General features: G+C 37.8%; 1 protein-coding gene across 10 annotated transcripts in view; it reads right to left on the bottom strand.

Annotated features, from left to right (window-relative positions):
- mark3b (MAP/microtubule affinity-regulating kinase 3b) overlaps nt 1-18421 on the bottom strand; it is a gene marked incomplete at its 5' end in the record, with an annotated part of 94306 nt that extends 75885 nt beyond the window's left edge. For 3 of the 10 annotated variants that reach the window (XM_079830718.1, XM_079830719.1, XM_079830720.1), the window contains 3 exons: nt 6279-6332; nt 6808-6999; nt 17812-18412. In XM_079830718.1, the coding sequence (XP_079686844.1) occupies nt 6279-6332; nt 6808-6999; nt 17812-17862 (297 nt within the window). Of the gene's footprint in view, nt 1-6278; nt 6333-6807; nt 7000-14588; nt 14826-17811 lie in introns of those variants that run through there. The other 7 variants (XM_079830723.1, XM_079830721.1, XM_079830716.1 and 4 more) reach the window with 5 other exon arrangements.
- Nucleotides 18422-21395: the final 2974 nt, after the last annotated feature.

Here is a 21395-nt window from a genome sequence, read left to right as displayed (position 1 = left end):
CCTCAACATACCTTAAGATATTAATTCATGTTTATTCTTCTGGAAGAGATGATCGCGTTAACTTGTGCGCGCGCGCCGCGGCCGCTTGAATTGACGCGCCTATACAGTGATCAGTCGTCACATTAAAGAGTGTCAAAACGGCATTTATCGTTTGAAAATGGACTGAATACTTAATATGTTCGAGTGGGAACTAGGACTGAAGTGTGTTCCGTGCTTAAAACAAGCCGACTGTTAACTTTTAAAGATTGCATTCGGAACCGTTCGGTACACACGCGTACCAAACCGAAAGCCCTGTACTGAAACGGTTCGGTACGAATACGTGTACCGTTACACCCCTATTATTTTGTCAATATTTAGACTGTTAGCAAACAGAGATGAACTACAAGCAACAAAACTCTAATTGCGACTTGGTGCGGTTTTTAATTGTACATATATTAACAGCTTATATTCACCCTAAAATTAAAGTTCTGTCTTCACTTCAACCTTATGTCGTTCCAAATCAGGGGTGCGTTTCCCGAAAGCATTGTTAGCCAGCTATGGTCGCAAGTTCCGTCGCTATCAGCATAGTTCAATGGGTCTGTGTTTCCTGAAAAACCATAGTTCCAACGAATGTTCGCAAACAGCATCGCAAAGTTGTGTGGTTGGAACGTCAGCTCTCGACCTGTGGTTAGAAGCAGAGTGTCTTGTTTGCATAACATGTGGACTTAATAAATCCTTATCTTGAGCAAAATAAGCAAGCTGACATTCAGTACAATCTATACATTTTATTTAGAATACATACAAATGTAATTTACGTCTTTTAGTTTGTCAAGAGATTTAAAGCACTGTTTTAAGATTGTGCATGTGCGTGCGTACGCGGTCTAGTACGTAAGGACGAGCCAATGACTGAATCTGGAAATAAAGCAAAATAACAGCAATGTTATGAATTAGTGTTGAATTAGTCCTTAGATGCATTGTTCATAGTTTATAGCAAAAAATCTAGCATTAATTCAAGGAAGAAAAATAAGTTATAACTCCACCACCTGCGTGACATCATTAACCAACGGGTTTGAATGACAAATTTGCGACAATACGGTTTCGGGAAACAGTCGTCAGTAGCTAGTCGATTTCTTCAACGAGGTTTCATACTATGGTAGTTAAGCAGTGAGTTACACCTAGGGTTGGGTACTGTTCACATTTTAACCGGTATTGGTACCGGTACCCAATGGTACCTTTTTTCGGTACTTTAGGGATGTTTACATCAATAACTATAAATAACCTATAAGTCATTTATAGAAGTGTTATTGACATTATGCCAGAGCTGCCCTGGACTCTGTCTGCCATTGTCTGTGATGTTTGTATACTGTAATATTTACTAGTAGATAGTAGGCTACTAGGTACTTAAATTGAATTAATAAAAACAACCATATTATTTTTTTCTTTTTAATTTCATTTCTATTAAAAGATTTCCCACAAATTATGCTGTGTATTTTCTGGTAATCAAATGAAGACATACAAGACATTAATTTAATTAAACCTTTTTGGTCAAACAAAGTGCTGCACAACTGAGCTTTATACGGTTAAAATTAATATTTTTTTTTATTTATTACTTAAAAAACAACGTTTTGATTATTAATATTACATTAGTGTTAGTATTATTAATTGAGACATATCTAAATTCTACTGTGTTCAACAGTGATGTATTTGTCAAGATAAACCAGACTTTTATTTTGACGGGTTGCTGTGAAGACTTTGAGTTTCTGTATTTATGATATGATGTGGTTTTTCTCAAGCGAAACGATAAAATGCTCATAAAGTGACTCTCAGTGGCTCTGGAGATGAAGTTTGTGCGTTCATGTCCTCATATGAGACGGCAGAGATGGAAACACGCGACCGTCATAGTGATAGTGAGCGTGTGTGGTAAACCGCACTTCTACGGCATTAATTCGCACAGAGACACGCAGGATTCGTATTTAAATATTCTTTTTATGGTTTAATATTCACAGACAGTAGTCTATATCACCAGATGCGTTCTCACCGAAATTTGGTACTGATTGATTTAATGTGAATTGGTACTCGGTAGTACCGAAGTAATTTGGTCGCTGCCCTTAAAAGTACAGAGTTCGGTACCCAACCCTAGTTACACCGTTGTACAGGAAACGCATCCCTGTATGATTTTCTTTCTTCTGTGGAACATAAAGATGATATTATGAAGAACATATATTTTCAAAATACCTTCTTTTGTATCCCACAGAAGAAAGTCATACTGGTTCATAAAGACGAGTAAATTATCCCTTTAATAAACTTAATATGATATTATCCTCTTTATTTATGCAAGGATTGATATGGACTATGGCAATATGGGTCAGACATTTAGACAAAATCTAGCACTGCTATCCAAACCATTGTCTGGGGCGGTCCACTACTGATATCCACAACTGACAATAGTATTAGTTAACCAAACGGGGTCATCGCTTCCCATTCACTCCCACATGTGGGTCTCATTAGCAAGTCCAGAGAAGAAAACAACAATCCACTTACACAACAAGCAACACTCAAAACCTCTGCCAAAGATCCTTCCACAGATAAACGGCCATTATAAAAGGTTGTTTTTGTTTTGAATCTAAAATGAAGATAAGATAGAAAGATAAAAGCTGAATTGAGAAATTCTTTAGTCAATTGGAAGACAAAAAATTAACATTCAATGTCTTCAAGAAAATAATTCAACACGGAATCTTTATTGAACAATCTGTGAACCAGTTTTGCTTGAGAAACACTGGGGTATATAGAAAGTACATGAGGAGGAGTGCAGGTACCTTGTAACTGGTAATTTAGCTGATGTTTTATTCAATGTTTTATTCAATAATGTTGCAAGGAAAGTCTCTCAGGCCCTGTTTGCACCTGGTATTAAGATGTGTTTTGGCCCATCGGATCACAAGTAGACGAGGGAGACACATTCCCGTTTACACTTAGTGCTTTAATCTGTCTCTTTTGTCCACTTTCAACCACTTCTCTCCTGATTTCTTCGAGGGGAGGGTCTATGGGCGGGTACATTTATGTTTTTTTACAGATATTTTTCAATTTACTGGACAAATGTACATATGAAGACGACGGAGACGATGGAAAAACATACAAAGAACAGCAGCTTTCATTTCTGCCGCAAGACCACGGCAAACGCTGCGAGTGTGTGTTAGAAATCAGGAATTGTGTGTGGTACGTTTTTCTTCTTCAAACTAAACTTGTGTCTCCAGCCAAAGTTTAAATCCCGTCTGGCTAACGCGCTTCCCATAATGTTTCCGCATTAGGTCAGAAGGCGGAGAGTAGGTGGTCTTTTGTGGCTGTTCAAACACATTCGACCACATGAGCGTCTACACTATGAAAGCAATCCGGTCAAATGCGTTTTTCAAATACCACTGGAAGTGGTCAAGCTCAAAACCTTTTAGGCCCTGTTTACACCTGCATTTATTGTCATCCACTTGTGATCCGATCGACCAAAACGCATCTTAATACCAGGTGTAAACAGGGCCTTAGGTTCTTCAATTGCACCCATCTGTCACCGTGTAGTCTTTCCCATTAGGCTACCACCATCCCTTTTTGTGTGCCTTATGCATCAGACTTTCACCCAACGGTCCGTAGGCATGACATCTGAGGCTGAGAATACCACTACCCCAACATCCCCTTTCCCGTTAAAATACAAAAGAGAAGACATGAGATATCAGGGCTATGAAATGTCAAGCAGTGAAAGTGAGTTACGGCTGCAGGGTCTGAATCAGCAATGATAATGACTCAGCCTCCTGCCTGGGACTATGGAGTACAGACGGGCAGTCATTACACACTCCCGCTGACATGAGTTATGAGCAGAGATGGCAAACATCTTTGCAGAGGGTGAGAGAAATAATACAAATGAAATGGAACAATAATAAAAAACTTTGACACCAAAGAATTGACTTTTGAATTTTCATTGAAGGTGAACTATGTAAGATTTTTGCAGAAAAATATCCAAAAACCCCTAGGCCAGTGTTATATATTTTGTTCAGTTGAGTACTTAGAATATCCCAAATGTTTCCAACTATTTGTAAATCGTGAGAAATTGCTATTTTAACCAAGGAACCGGGACGTGTGAGCTATGCGTTTGAGGGTGTCGCCTGTCGATTGCGTCATATCTGCGTTACCCTCGGTTTCCGGTTTTATTTAGCAGAAACGCTTTACTCTCACTGCAGTGTGAACATGTGGCATAGCAGCCGCTGAGCGAACGTCATAACTTCCTTTTCAACACACTCAGATGTATCTAATATGATAAAAAGAGCTGCGTTACCTCATACTCATGACTGGAAAAGAGGAAGTGGCGCCGGCAACCGTGTCATAATAAAAGTCCCGCCGGCTACTATGCCATAATAACAGTCCCGCTCTTCAATCTCTCCAGCGGCCTTGCTCAGCTCCACAACACTCCTGCTCTGCTTCATTCTACAGTAACGTTAATAATCGCATCCATGAACATGATTTCTGCCCGAGTCCTATCCTGACTCTTTTCCACCGGCTGTGAGGTGAAGACCACATGTCCCAAGATTCTGCGCTCAAACGTGGCATCATCAAACTACGCTTTTGTTTTGAACAGGCGACCTCTAGTGGACGGAAAAGTTACATAGTGTAGCTTTAACCAAGGCATTTAGACCAAAGTAGTTATATTGCTTATAGTCTAGTCAGGTTCAAATGTACACTACTGTTCAAAAGTTTGGGGGTTTGAAAGAGGTCTCTTATGCTCACCAAGGCTGCATTTATTTGAAAAAAATGTATGCATAATGTGTAATGATGTAAAGCTGAATTTTCAGCATCATTACTCTAGTCTTCAGTGTCACATGATCCTTCAGAAATCATTCTGATAAGACGATTAGCTGCTCATTTCTGATTATTATCAATGTTGAAAACGATTGTGTTTTGTGGAAACCGCAATACATTTCTTTCAAGATTCTTTAATTAATAAAAAAGAAACATTTATCTGAATTAGAAATCTTTTGGAACATTATAAGCGTTTAAAATGTTGAAGAAAAAAAAAAACCTTACTGACCACAAAACTTTTTAACTGTAGTGTTTAGCAGCATATCTAAAATTAGCGGGGAAAGAAACTGAGATTGAGGCAAAATTAACAGACGTTCCCACCTTCTGCGTTCATTTGAAAATTGTTTTCGGAAATTTCAAATACGTTATATAAATATTTATTTATGTACATTTGGAAGGGGGGAAATCTCCTCAACCACCACCAATGTGCAGCATCCACCTGGCTGATTTGATGGCAGCCATATTGCGCCAGAACGCTGACCACACACCAGCTTATTGGTGGAGAGGAGACAGAGTGATGAAGCCAATCAGTATTTATAAGGGGATGATTAGGAGGCCATGATGATAGACAGAGGCCAATGAGCAAATTTGGTCAGGATGCCAAATTTTACACCCCTACTTTCTTAATTGGAACTACATACTGAGGGTAGCAGTGAGTTGCACTGGCCTGGGACTGGGTCATACCCAATCTTTGCCGCTTATGCCCCAAACTAATCATCGCCACCCCTCCAGAGACACAACCTGAGTCATGGACTGTCAATCGGCCCGCAAATGGAAAACGGCCTAAATCAATGTCCTGGAAAAACAAGTGCCAGCTAATTATAGGGAAAAGGGCAGCCAGTGGAAGAGAACATCAACACCTCACATTGGCCTCAATGTGACAATGTGATCTATATGGTCCATCCAGAGAAAGAGAAAAGAAAAAAACAAAACACACAGAGGCACATTGGAAGCAACAAAGTCCAGGAGACCCACGCTAAGCAAAGTGTCCCATCGAAGCGCTCTGCAAATATGTAGTATTCGAGCCTCTCATTCTGATTTCTCGGCGTATGCTATTATTAGCTGCCTCTGAAATCCAAGTCCACTGAGGGTTCCTCCATCAGCTACTCCTCTCCCATCATGCACCACTCTGAACAGAAGTCCCTTTGATTTTTCGACAGCATCTTGTGCTGATGAAAATGAACATGTCAACTGATACCAAATCAAAACTATAACTATGAGGATTATAAAAATAGACAATAAAAACCAGTGTCCCAAAGGCAGCTGTCCCTCTAACTGCAAAGTAGTACAGCAATGCTATCTACATATTTGGTTAATGTTTAATATGCTCCACAAGGACAAATGAGGGATTCCATTCTTGCACGCTCTTGTCCTTAAACTAGCAAAAGAGAGAAAGATAGGGGAGGATTGAGAATGAGGGGGACAGGATTTTTAAAGTTCAGCAGGAATCCTAAAATGTTTACCTTTTGAAGGCTGGTAGGATTAAGTTGTGTCTTATCAATTATTTTTATGGCCACCTGCAGGAAAAAGAGAGAGGAGGAAAAAAAACAACATTTTACAGCCTTGTTCAATGAGGTCTGACGAGAAGCCAGTAAAAGAGCATCAATTTGATGGTTTTATCTCTACAGCTCAACTCAACATCAGAGTGAATCCCACAAAAGCAGTCAGGAACAAATCCGGCTCATATTTCTACGGAGCCCTGCACATGACATGCGAACAAAAATATATGTATATATTTATACCGTGGTCACAAATGAAGAATTTGTTCCCATTGATTTAGTAAATTGTGGCCACGTTGTAATAATTTGTTCCCTCTTTTGGTTGTTAATTCATGGTCAAGATATACATATTTTTGCCGGGCTCTGAATTTTTCATCCCAAAATCAAAAGAAAAAAAAGAGTGGCATTTTTTATTCTATTGCCTCTACGTAAAGTGCAACTGTGAGACTGAATAACCATACAGTTTCTCCATTCATATCTACAAAAAGCTCACCTCTCGTCCTGTAAGTATGTGCCGTGCCAATTTGACCTTGGCAAAGTTGCCCTTGCCGATGGTTTTGAGGAGCCGGTAGTTGCCGATATGTGGCTGCTCATCGGCACAGGAGGCAATGGAGTTCCGACAGCGGGCCCCTGACCGCCCGGGACGGGACGCCACTTCATTCCGCCCATCTGTGTGTGATGTGGACTGGAGACAGTTGAAAAAAAAAAAAAAAAAAGATGATGAGAAAAGACAAAATACAATACTGATTAAAAATTCATGCCTTCAACATTGATGATAATCGAAATCAGCATATTAGAATAATTTAATTCTGGTCAAATAAATGCAACCTTGGAGAGCATAAGAGACAAATTTCAAAAGCAAACTTTTGAATGGTTCTAAAGCCCAATTTATACTTCTGCGTCGAGTGTACGCCATATCTACGTCGTAGGCTGTGTGTTGCACGCGTAGCCTATGACGTACCGTGACGTGCACCTCTCCAAAAATGTAACAATGCATCAATTCTACACGGACCGCAAGCGCTGTGATAGGTAAAAAAAAATCTGTGATAGGACTGTGTGTGTCCAAAAATGGAATGATAATTTCATCCTTACATCTGCTATATAACACAATATTTTGTAGTCCAGAGATTCTTTATGTTAGTGAATAAATACATAGATCCGCTGTGAGTGAGTGTGAGCTCTTGATGGTCTAGTGGTAGAATTTTTGTTAAGCGTGCCAGAGGTTCTGGGTTCTAATCCACCATTGTATAGTTTATTTATTTATCTATTTTCTAAGTGATTGTATATCAAGAACAGGGACACATTTGGGTGCATTTCGTTTTGTGATTTTAACAGAACGAATAAAGTCTCCGCAACAGCAATCGATTGTCTGTGCACGAGCCACCGATACTGAAAACAGCGGCCACGAGCACTCTGCATGATTTCAAAAACCCATTCCAGTGCAAGATCGCCTCTTATTTACCTCTACTAATCAACTAGAGATGCTTAAGAACTCAAGCTGCAAGAAAAGTCGCTATCTATCTGCCGCCATCACTGCTGCTGCTACTCCGACAATGTACACAACAAGCTGCTTCTTCGGCCTTTGCCTTGATACTGTGGGTTTCACCATCAACATGCCCATGGACACTGCCTACTAGCGGTCTGCATGTGTAATTGCACATTGACGTGGACAACATGTATATTGTTTAGTATAAATGAAAACCGACGTGTAACTTGCGGCGTAGAGGATACGGCGTAGGTCCGACGCAGAAGTAGAAATCAACCTTAAGGGTGTGTTCACACTTAAAGTACAGTTTGCTTACTTTGTTTGGTCTGGACCAAAAAACAACAACATTTAGTCCTGGTCCGCTTAACGTTCACATTGGCATTTTAACACCGAACCAAAAGACACTGCACCCGAAGGTGTAGGGATATGTTCACAACCTGATTGGTCAGTTTTTATTACATATATTTTGCGGCGTAACTTAACGAACATCCAAAACAATGCTGTGTACTAGGCTCGTTGTTTGATGGCATTTAGACCAGCTGAGAACTCGTGAAGAGCTTATAAAATGTGTAAAGAAGTCAAAACAGCAGTATTTGGTCTGTGTTGCGTTTTGTGTTCTTTTGGAAGTGGGCCAAACCCAATCTTTTCATTGGTCTCTGTCTGACTGTTTGGTGCGCACCAAGGCTCGGATGGCAGCGTTCACCCTTATTCAAATGAACCGCACTAACAGAGCAATCACACCAGGGTTCGTTTCAATTGAACCAAACATGCCAAGTGTGAACACACACACCCTAACACTTCCATACAGCCCAACAGCTTTAGATTAGATACATTCTCAGAATGTGTCAGAAAGGTTTGATTAAAATTCTAATCGCTTTGGAGATCTCTGTATACCGCATGTTTTGGTAGTCTGACAAGTCGTTAAATGCCAGCCAATGAAAATATATGGAATGTCAAATGCTGACTGCATGAAGATATCTGAACCCGACAACCTCAAAGAGGAGCTTCGCCGGGGGAAATATCTTCATTTCCTCCCTACAAGGATATATATCTGTGAACCGTGCCAGTCAAAGAGTTCCAGTCTACATCTGTTTGTGCTACACTACAGTGCCTAAAAAGTTTCCCCTCATGTAAATAAAGTAATCTGGACAAAATGTCAGACGATATCCTGGATTTCTGCTTTGACTTCCTCTTTCGCTGAAAAATACTGAAGCTGCATCCTTTTAGAAATGGTGCTTTTACAAAATGATTTTTTTTTTTTTTTTAAGACAAGCGTCTTCCTGCCAGTCAAGTATAACAAATACTTGGTCCTTTTTGTACACCATGTGAACATGAGCTAGTGACAGTCCATTTAAAACTATAAGTTTGGCATTGAATGTAAAGTTATATGAAATAGTGAGTTCGGCTCCACTAACATCTCAAACTGTGGCGAGAGTCAAACAGCATTGCTCAAAGAGACAAAAACACACATCTAGCTCACTGAATCAATAACTGTAATGGATGAGCGGTGATAATTAGTGGCCATGGTTGTAGAAATCTAGCATGTTAGCATCACTGAGCAAACAAAAGTCAGAGATGACACCATTGGCTCGCACAGCGAGGAATCATCTATGATACGTTTTCAAGCAGCATGCCGGTCCATCTGGAACAGAGGGACTTAAATTATCAGACATCTTAATAATTATTTCCAATGAAGATGAACGGCACGAAAAATTAAAAAGGTCTCTGTGAACGGGCTGCAGGAAATGAGGTATGACGTGGCTTGAGGCTGAAACAATACCTGAGAGGAGACCGATCAAAAAGATGTTGCCTGCATCACTGTGAGTCATGCTATGAAAAGAGCTCCAGTGCTTAGAATTGTCTAGTACTACTAGTAGATCTGGGTGAAGATTACTTCAGTTTGACATTCAAACTCCACAGGTTTTAGTTCAACTATTCTTTAAGACATGACCATGATTAGTCATGTTAAAGCTGCTGTCCATAACTTTTTTTGGTAAAAAATTATCCAAATTGAGCAAGTACATAACCAGCCAGTGTTCTAAACTATCTCCTTACCTTAGCCCGATTCACAACGGCAAGCTTGTGATAATGTGTTATAATCTGAGTGGTACTGGTGGATTTCCATGGGAAATTCAAGCATGTCTTTACGTCATTACGTCACGTCTGTATACATAAAGGAGGAGTCCGGCTAGTAGTAGTAACGCATGTGAGGATCGGGTCGCATGATCCTCACAGCAGCGGGATATAATTAAATCATTTTGTAATCCAGAAACGACCAAATGACAATCGTCAGTGACAACTGGAAAATCTGCAGGTAACGCTAATACACACTAAATACGGTTTGATGTGTTATGAGCTAAATATGAGCTTTATTGTTACATTATTTATGCTTTTTTTCTCAGTCGGTCAGAACAAAAGTGGCAGACATGTTACTTCTTCAGATGACATTTTCTGGTGACAATTGTATTATTTATCAATTTCATTATATATGGATTATATAATACAATTAATGCAATACATGGGCGTCGGAAGCAAAAAAAATGTGGGTGGGTCCTCTCTCCGAAAATAGTAGCTGCCATTGTGAAGTACAAATATATTGCCTTGTTTGCTAAACTTCTGTTTGGACAAGACATGATTATCGAAATCACTGTATCATTGAGAGTGGCAATAGTGTAGGGGTAAGACACATGGCAACAAGTTTTGATGCAAATCGACCCTAGGTTTGAATCCGCCTTTTGCAGAACTCACTCTACTCCCTTTTCCCATCACATATCAGATCGGACAGGCATTTATTTTCAATAAAAATTAAGAAAATATTAAAAATTAACTACATTTAAATTTAAATAAATTTGGAAATAAAGCATCTGAAGATAAAAGTGAGTGGGTCCAATATTATTGATCGTAAAAAGTGGGAGGGTCTTGTCCCACCCACATACAATGGTTCCGACACCTATGATGCAATATACTTCAATGTAATAATAGTCATGTTAGGATGAAATATAATCTTAACCCGATTATAAAGCCATACAGAGTAAGTTATTTTTTCGTAAGTGTGGTTTCATTTGTTCCTATATTTTTTCGTAAATTAAAACAAATTATGTTACGAAATCTTTGGTGAATTGTGATTTGTTCTTAAAAACATTCGTACGCATATTTCACACACACACATTTGTGTGTACTCATGCTTAGATAATGAGAACCAATGACTCTTCAGCATTTGCCTATATAAATACAAACAGTGACGTTTTGGCCAGGCAGTGTATGTGTGTATGTGCTGTATATACTGTATGCTGTCAATCGATTACATTTTTTTACAAATTAATCGCACATTTTTCAAGTTTTTATATACTTTTATGTTGTTATACTTTCACATTAAATCTCAAAAATAATGTAGAAACCAGGCGGGACGGTTCAGATTTTTACCTGCCCTGCTAGAATACACAAAAAACACCCATGTAACCTTGTAAACAGTCCTTTAAGATTTTCAGGTAAATATTCCAGAAATTTTCAGAAAATATACAGAACTTTAATAAAGTTATCAAACACTTCACAGTCTTCACTGCATTATAAATTGAATACAGATTCATCCATAGAGCATGTCTACACTGGGCACATTTGCTGCAGTCCAAGTCCATTGCCAAGTGATATTCTCTTTTTTTTTTTTTTTTTTTTTTGCCAAGTGATATATAGTCTTTTGTTCTTTGATTAACATTAATCACATTGTTGCCTCCCGCAGCGTAGGTCTGGTTTCACACTCAACTTGATTCTATCCAACTATGTCATCCCAAACTTGGACGGCGCATGATAGAAAACAGAAAGTGGGTCAATAATATATTGTGTTGTTTTTTATTAATTAGGGTGCTGCTATTATGCGCAGCTTAAGCCCTGTTTCCACCAAAATTACCCAGCACAATTTGTCCCAGGAACTTTTTTCCCCGGAAACTATTTTTTCCCCCAGACCTGCTGCTGTCTGCGTTTCCATCGTGGTCTAAAGTACCATGAAGATTAGTCAGGTGACTGATCCCGAATGCAGCGGCGAGAGTGGTCTTTAACGAGCCGAAGAGAGCGCACGTCACGCCTCTCTTCATCAGTCTGCACTGGCTACCAATAGCCACTCGCATCAAATTCAAGACACTGGTGCTCGCCTTCAAAGCAACCACTGGCTCTGCACCAGTATACCTAAACTCACTTGTTCAGACTTACACACCCTCCAGGAGCTTACGTTCTGTAAATGAATGACGCCTTGTGGTGCCATCCCAAAGAGGCTTGAAATCACTCTCACGGACCTTTTCCTGAACCGTTCCCACTTGGTGGAATGACCTGCTTATCTCAATTCGAGCAGCAGAGTCTGTAGCCATTTTTAAGAAACATCTAAAAACACATCTTTTCCAGTAACACCTGACCAATCAAGAATATCCCTTATCACCCTATTAATTTTCTGTTTGTCTATTTATAAAAAATAAAAATAAATAAAAAGTCCTATGTGTTTTGTTCTAGATTAATTGAGACTTGTTACAGCACTTGCATATTGTTGCCCTTGACTGTCCTAGTTGCTTCTATTGCCCTCATTTGTAAGTCACTTTGGATAAAAGCGTCTGCTAAATGACTAAATGTAAATGTAAATGACGTAGGACTGGGCGCGACCACTGGATTTCGTCCTCCGCAAATAAACTTAATGAAGCCTGAACCTTGTCGTCGGTCCATCGGCCGTATTTTTTAAACTCCGTTGTTAATTTGAGCAGCAAACAACTCTTACTGCACGTGAGCTCAACCAATCAGCATGTTCCACGCTTAAGTCCCACCCCCGAAAGTTCCTGAACTTTGAAAAAGTTCTACCTCGCGAGCAGGGCCGTTTTGAGGGGGAACTTTATTTAGACCCCGGTTCTTGCGGTCTAAACGCACAGAACACCACCCCAAAATCCCTAGTTCCTGGGGAAATTTCCTGCGGTGGAAACATGACTTTAAAAAACGATACTTGGGTTTACTATATGTGTGTCACAAGAAGGCGGCTTTCTGCTGCTTGCAGAAGGATTCTTTTGAGGAGACAGTGGATTGCCATTAATTCGCCGATTGCTCGCTCTCGCTAGTATCCAAGGTAAACCGTCAACACTTCTCATCCCTTACATGCGTTATATTTAACTAAATACATCGTCATCGGCATTCACATTACCAATTTTTCATGCGAACCTTCCCCCGGTTCAAACTAAACTGCCAGTGTGAAAACGCCCATTGAAGGGCGTAATAAATTACAAACGTTATTCAGTCAAGAGCAATGAGTGATTTTCTCTTTGTCTTTTGTTCTTTGATTAACATTAATCTCAGACAGCAGCAGGTTTATTAGGCTGCTGAGACACATGACCCGGATCTGACAAACATCCGTTTTTCTCATAGCTCTTTGCGGTCATTTAACACTTTTTAACTCATTTAAAGACAGTGGATGGTCAAAACAGAGATTCTGGCATAATTTTGTGTGTTTTTGTCCGTTCAAGCGCTAACGAGAAGTCAATGCGGTGCTTCAGGTGTTTTTTCATGACGTTAGTTATTTGGTTACCCATGTTCAAAAGATACTGGTAACAGGAATAAGTGGATGAAAGCAAAAACAATTACAGGAACTGCTCACAAACCAATTCACAATATGAGGAACACTGCACCAGTTCCCATTACAGATCCTCAAGCCACACCAATTAAAATTATTACAGTAAACTAATAGTGAGTAAACACATTCTTCTCGTCTTAATCCGCCAATGTTATTCCAAAGAGAAATTATATAATGATAATCTCACAAATGTACAGTATGTAGCATCCAATCAATTCCCAGAGGATTAAATTAAGTCCCGCACTACATTTCTTTTCTCACTCAGAAATGTCACATTACACAGTAAAAGAAACAGCAAAAAGGTACGGCTTAAATCACACAAGAGATATTTTAAACCAACCGATGAGGTAGAAAAGAAACATTTTAAATTGTATTATGAGAGCATGGTGCCACATTGTAATTTATGACATTCATCTGAGCTTTGAGTAATATTGTTTGAAACTAAAAACGGCAGACTCATTCGATGAATGAACAGTAAATACAAACTTGATTAGTTTGTAATTTAAACATGGGGTTTAAAAAGTCTGATTTGTAGAAAAGCAGTTGCAGTTAAGTTTGAAATGGGTTTTTTTCTTGGATAATACGACATTGAGCACTTAAATCTTAAACAGATTAATGACTGCATAAAAAAAAAAACATCAAGCGCCAAGTCTGAAACTATGTTAACAGAAGTTTCCAGAGCAAAACCATTTAAAATCATTATTTAGGACCACGAGAGATCCTTAAAAAGACTGTGCCCTAAATTCTCACTCTAGGACAAATGCTCTCATCTAGGACATTCTAGAGCGCAGTGTAATTTTTCTCTATCGCTGCATGCAAGCAACCCATAAAAACATTATTGTTGCTGTTAAGATCTCAAAATAGTTTTACTTTAAATGTCTCAGTATAGCTTCAGTTAAAGCAGTACTCAGTCAATATCTGATGTTACTATGCAATCGTTTTTTACACCTTTTAAGCGGCTAATCACAACATTCACTGTAGTTCTGATTAAACATTTCCCAAATATGCTCTAAAACCTCACAGCTTGGACCGGTTTCTAGCGGATTACACATTAAAACCTTCCCGTGTCAACAAATCTGCTTCCTCTCTGACTCTAAATGGCTTTGCACATTACAAAAGACTCATTATTAACAGCCTTTTCCTTCTATCCTAAATGCAATCAGCCAAATTAAAATGAGTAATTAGCACTTACTATAGTTATGCGGTGCCTCTTGACAGAGTGGGAGCCCTTCATTCTCGCATTGGCGATTTGAATGGCATCAAAACTGACAATCGCTCTGTTTTTGTGATGCTGACAGCTCATTGATCGCCTGGCACAAACCGATGCTCAGAGGAGCATGAAAACATTTCCGACACTTGTCGTTAGAGGTCCGACGGGTGCAGATGATTTGAGCCTTCTCTCTTTCTCACTCTTTAACTCTCTCTGGGTACCAAAGAAGGGAATAGTCGTCACTCAAGGACTAACCAGTGGTGAGACTGCATAATAAAGCAGGTAAGGTCGCCTCGCTTATCTGTGTGTCCCTTTTCTAACCAATGACGCACAAGAGTTCCAGCACAATAAACTTCATTTATACAGCGCTTTTTATAGACACTGTAACTCAAAGAGCTTTCAAAACAAGTGGGGCGTTCAATTTTCTATTTCCATTTTTTTTTTTTTATGGATGCAATTTCAACACTACACGACCAAATGTTAATAGAAAGTGTTTTAACTACTGATGCAACGTTTCTTGTATTCTTATCATGTGTATGCAATGTGTGTGAACTCCATTATTGCTAACACGGAATAGCTGTACTTTTAAATATTTACCACTTTGACAGTTGCGTAAAGTTACAGCTTAAACAAAAACTTGAAAAAAGGTGACCGGTCACATCACCTGCACTTATACAACCTTGTACATTCATACACATACAAATTTAAAACTGAGAAATAGGAATTCTCTTTAAACTTAAAAAAAAAGATGCCAGTTTCCTCCAGGTCATGTGACATGCTGTGTGGAACACAACAGTGTAGCAAAAAAATGAGTGACGCTTTATTTTACAGTGTCCTTGTTACATAAAGTCTCTATAGAAATTACTATCAATTATAATTACATGCAACTAACCCTAAACCAAACCTAATCCTATAGTAAGTACATGTAGTTAATTAATATCACTCAGTACTTAAATGTATAATTACACTGTATGACACCTGAAAATAAAGTGTAACGAAAACTGTTACATTGTGTCAGTGCAGTAAAAACATTGTTACGCTATATATTTTTAAATATCATTATAGGGCTGCACGATTATGACAAAAATCATAATTATCGATTATTCCCTTGAAATTGTAATTGCGATTTATTAATTACGATTATTCTATAGCATAAAGCCTCAAAAGTCAAATATACATTGGTTTGGGTTTCTTTAAATATTTTTTTTTAAATATGCATGGTATTATAATGTTATAATAAAAATAAAAACGATGGGGGAAAAAACTTAAGATAACCTGTAGAAAGAAAAAAAAGAACATTAAGTACACAAAATAATATAAGTAGACTTTTTTTGTAATTGCGATTACATTTTATTGAACGATTACATAATTGTGGCATCCGTAATTGTAATCACGATTACAGATTCGATTAATTGTGCAGCCCTAGGTTGAAATATTGCTACTCAGTAAAAATGTAGTGGAAATACTGTTAAGCTGCATCACTGTATTGGAAAAAAAAGTTTTACACTGAAGCGGAGAACTCGTTTCACAGCATAGGAAACACTGTTACACTGTACCTCTGCAGAAGAAATATAGTTACAGACTATCATAGTGTTACAATATCACTCTAGCAAAAATGCTACTACTGTATCAATATGTTGATTTCCTTTTACATTGTATCAGTAATGGAAACATGGTTATAAATACTGTTACACGTTACAATTGTAGTGGAAATACTGTTACACTATCACAGTAGTTAACAAAACGGTAACACAGGATAAAAAAACAAGTGTTTCACACTATAAGAAACTGTTACATTGTACATCTGTAGCGGAAATATTGTATCACTAGTGGAAAATACAGTGTAACATTACTAACAGAAATACTGCCACATTCATTGTATCAAAACGCTGCAGAAAACAATGTCACATTCTATCAGTGTAGTGGAAACACTTATGATGTATTGGAATTAGGGCTGTTTAACGATTAATTGCGACTAATCGCATCCAAATTAAAAGTTTGAGTTTACATAATATATCTGTGTGTGCTGTGTATAATTATGTATATATAAATACACACATGCATGTGTATATTTAAGAAAAAAAAGTATATGTATATATAAAATATTTATATATAATATAAATGATATAAATATATAAACAGTATATACATGCAACTATTTCTTAAATATATGCAGGTGTATTCAAATATACATAATTATACACAGCACACACAGGTATATTATGTAAACACAAACTTTTATTTTGGATGCGATTAGTCGCGAATAATCGTTAAACAGCCCAAATTGGAAATATTGTTAAATATCATTATAGCAGAAAACATTTTGATTGTTATTTTGTACAATTGTACACGTTACACTGTAGCAGAAACATTGTTACACTGTATCAGTTACATTGTAGCGGAAATATAGTTACTCTATCAAGGTAATAAAAAAGTTTCGAACTATAGGAAACATTGTTTAATCTCCATTGTAAACTTTTTACTACAGAGTAACTGGAAACACTTATGATGTATTGGAAATATTGTTAAATATCATTATAGTAGAAAACAATTGTTGATTGTTACTCTGTAAAATTGTACACTGTGGCAGAAATATTGTTACACTGTATAATCGAAGTGGAAATATAGTTACTGTATCAACAAGGAGGTAGTAAAAAAAAGTTTACAATGGAGTGGAAACAATGTTTCGAACTATAGGAAACATTGTACACTGTAACTAGCGAAAATATGGTTACACTGTTCCTCTGAAGCGAAAATATCGTTACAATGTATCATTTGAGTGGAAATACAGCGTGTAACTATCATTCTAGCAGAAATTCCGCTACACTGTATCACTCTAGAGGAAACATTGTTAGTCTGCATCAGAAATATTGTTAGATGAAGTCGCATGAGGGTGACTTGACAGTTCTTTTGCGGAGTGAAGCTGCGCGTGAGAGTCACGCCGTGATGCGCCCCGATGTTTAATCTGTCACACCGACGGATAAGACTACTTGCCTATGGAGCGATGTAAAAGCATGAGTTTCATAACTTTAGAGAATGTCACAACTGTATGAAACACGTTCACAACCCTGCTGATAGTTTCATCAACATGTAGCGCGAGTGTGCACGCTCTAAAGTTGAAAAGTGAAAAGGAATTTGCATCCATCTAATAAAGGCTCAAACCCCAGCGAACCTCAATGGAATTAACAAGGCTTGTCATACTCACGTTTTCTGTATCTCTCTCATTGACAGTAGGTAGTGGTGTTCTAGTTGACATTTTAATGTGTCTTTATCTCCAAAGTGGATCTTGCAGTCCAAGTCTGTCTGATCACAGCAACCTTTAGTTTGCAGGGTGGACAGCTGCCGGGCACCAGCTGATGAAGATAATGCATTCGACCGACATCAAGACCAAATTCCAGCACAAATAAAAGATCCAGGTTAATGCAATACTTTATCCAGACGCATAACGGCACAACAGGTCACCGGTGCCACAAAGGAGCAACTCTCCACAAAGGTCTGGCAACCAACAGGTCATAACCAATATTACTTTAAAAAACTTTGGGAAAAGTGCCTATTGTAAACTAAGCACAAACAGTTCCCAGGCCCCTCAGAAACTGCACACAGCGTTCAGACAAGGAAAAGGGGAGGGGGGCGTCCGCTTAAAACCGGTTCTGGATCTTGATGTAAGCTTTCCGAATGCGCAGTCTCGTCCCTTAACTCCAGACAATCTGCTCCAAATCACTCCAGGTTGATTAAATTCCTCCCATCCCGAAGTGTGGGTTTGCCAGTCCAGATAGAGCTCAGTCCAAGATGGCTGCGTGCTGGCTGATGGTGCCAAGCCAAACCCAGCGCAGCGCAGCCGGAGGAAGTGAGGACAGAGGCGGCTGCACAAGCTCATTGGCCGGCGCGGAGCTGTTAGTTGTTGCTGGGGTGATTACTAAGGAGAACAATGTACCTGTAGCACAAAAACCCGGCGAAATAACTCAGTGGTACCTCAATGGTCCATGCTCCGATCGCTCATCCAGTGATGTTCGTGGCCATGAGCATGCAGGAATGTGGAAAATACACAACACTTACTAGTTTAAAAAAAATGTCAGAGAATGTTTTACCATGTTTTGAGCATTTTACATATGAGTATAATGTAAATAAATATAAAAAACACTATAATAGTACTTTCTTGTGATGTTTACATTATTTCCAATTAACTGCTTAAAGGGATAGTACACCCAAAAAACTCACCATTTACTAACCTTCAAATTGTTCCAAACCTGTGAGTTTTTTTATTCTGGTGAACACGAAAGAAGATGTTTCAAAGAATGTCAGCAACAGTTCATCGACTTCCATATTTTTTTTTCTCTCCACACTATAAAAAGTCAATGGGGTGCATCAACTGTTTGATTACCCATATTCTTCAAAATATCTTCCTTTGTTGAACAGGAGAACATTCATAGAGTTTTTTTTATTTTTATTTTTTTATTCAAGAACCGTACAAATATACAAATACCTTCAGGAGAACATTAGAGTTAAGACATAAAATACATTTGTATGTAAAGTCAAATATCTAAAGGAAGCATTAAAAAAAAAGTTTACATACATATGAAAAGGACATATAAAGACAAGGGAAAATATAAGTAAATGAAATAAAAATAATAAAAAAAGGGGGGGGGGGGTCTATACACGAGAAAGCTGGTTAAACTTGAACATCAGATTCATTACAAAAGAATTGTTCATATTGTTAGGAATCGATCACATTTTTTATTGCTGTTTAACCTAAAAGATTTAAGCAGCGAGTCTACCTCGATCAAAAAATTTGAAAAAGTAGGAAGTGAGCTCATAAATGTATGTTTATGGATGAAAAATTTGGCAAACAAAAAAATTTTTTTGAAAATATATTCTTTAGATCATTCATAGAGGTTTGGAACAACTTGAGGGTGAGTAAATTACAGAATTTTCATTTTTGTCACCATCCCACTAGCTAGCATGGACACTTTTGCGCTCTTTTTATTTATCGCCTTTTTCATATCACATATTTTAGTAATCATTATTAATTAGGTATCATTCGAAAGCTTATGAACTCAAAATTCATCCCGCTTTGAAATCTGATGGCACTCTAAATTCTTTTAGCGGGCTCCTCCCCTGGACGTGTCAGCTTTCATATTACAACATTTATTTAAAGTACTTTATAATCAAAACCTTTCTAATCTTGTCAAAACACATATCGTCACAAGTCTCAAGGTTCCATATTTTGTGATAGAAGTGATATTTGGACAGAAATGTAATAATTTGTTACAGAATGCATAAATGACATCCGGTGGCTATTTTTGGTATATCACTAAACAAAATCTCATAGGAACTTTAATTTTTGTGATATCAACTTCAAATTTGAACACAACTTGGTTAGACAGGTGACTTTGATTTTATAGTAATTTTAGAGTAAAATTAATTTTGTAAAATCTGTATTTAAAAAAAATAGTACAGTACATTTGATTTACAGTAAATGTAAACTTCCATAACTTTAATTAAAAATAAATAATGAAATAATCTTCTGAGTGTCTTCCTTAAAACGAGACCAAATGTTGTCTATATTCCAAAGCATCTATCTACTGTGGTCATGTACTCATTATAACTAGATTCAAGTGTTTAGTGTTTATCTTTTTGACTGAGGTTCAAGGTTCAACCACTTTTAAAGCTTAAATAGGGTTTTTTAAAGGGAAAATCTCTCATGCTGCATGGCAGATGGTGCCTGCACACAGACACAGACACATGACATCCCCACAACGGCTATTTTGCTGTGTTTTGTATTTCTGACATGAGAGAGGATGAGCCGCACCTTTAGCTGCACTTCCTGTGTGGCCACCTCACTTACAGAAAGAAACTAGATATAGGCTATACAGTAAACAGATTTGTACAGTGAGAGTGAATGTTTGGGACCACTTTCAGGTCTCAGTAGAGTGTATACAACAAAAGTTAAAAGAATTATCTCACGTGATCACAGTAAAGGTACTTGCGATTTTAAATAAACATCCACTTCCAGGAAACTGAATTTGCAAATCTCAAACACTCACTTAATATCCAATGTGTTACTGGTGATATGATGGCATGCACGATTTAAAGGGATAGTTCACCCAATAATGTATATTCTGTCATTATCTATTCGCCCTCAAGTTGTTACAAACCTGTATGAATTTCTTTCTACTACTGAACACAAAAGAAGATATTTTGATTATTGACTGCCATTATATTTAATTTTCCATATATGCGGTATGTTTGGCTACCGACATTATTCAAAATATCTTATTTTGTGTTCAGCAGAAGAAAAAAACTCAAGGTTTGGAACAACTTGAGGGTAAGTAAATGATGACAGGATTTTCATTTTGGGGTGAACTATCCCTTTAATTGGCCAAATTAAACCCTCTGTAAAAAGGTCATATGGATAATAAATCATTAGGGGTCAGAGGTTTTGTCAAAATTTCTGTGATGAAAGATTATTTGAGGGTATAAACAATGTCCAAACATGCAAAATGAAAAATTTGATCGCATTTAAAGAGCTCAAATGATCCAAATTTGTAATAAAGTAGCCTAATACTGTCGTGAATCTAAAAAAAGAAAAGCCTCTTAGATATTTTCCCAGCATCTTTAAAATGAACATCATCTCACCTGATGGTACAACTGTTGTAGTGTTGGTTGACTTTTTCTTTCTTTTTTCCTCCTGATCATTCACTGCCACCTAGTGGTTATAGCTGAGCACTTCCCTTTGAGGTTATGTTTATGACGAATAGGTGAGGGAATAAAAATTTTCAATTCTTAAAA

Source organism: Gobio gobio (assembly GCF_949357685.1).
Source record: "Gobio gobio genome assembly, chromosome: 12".
Taxonomy (NCBI): Eukaryota; Metazoa; Chordata; class Actinopteri; order Cypriniformes; family Gobionidae; genus Gobio; species Gobio gobio.
Note: the sequence above shows the minus strand (reverse complement) of the source record. Positions and strands in the feature narration are given on the sequence as shown.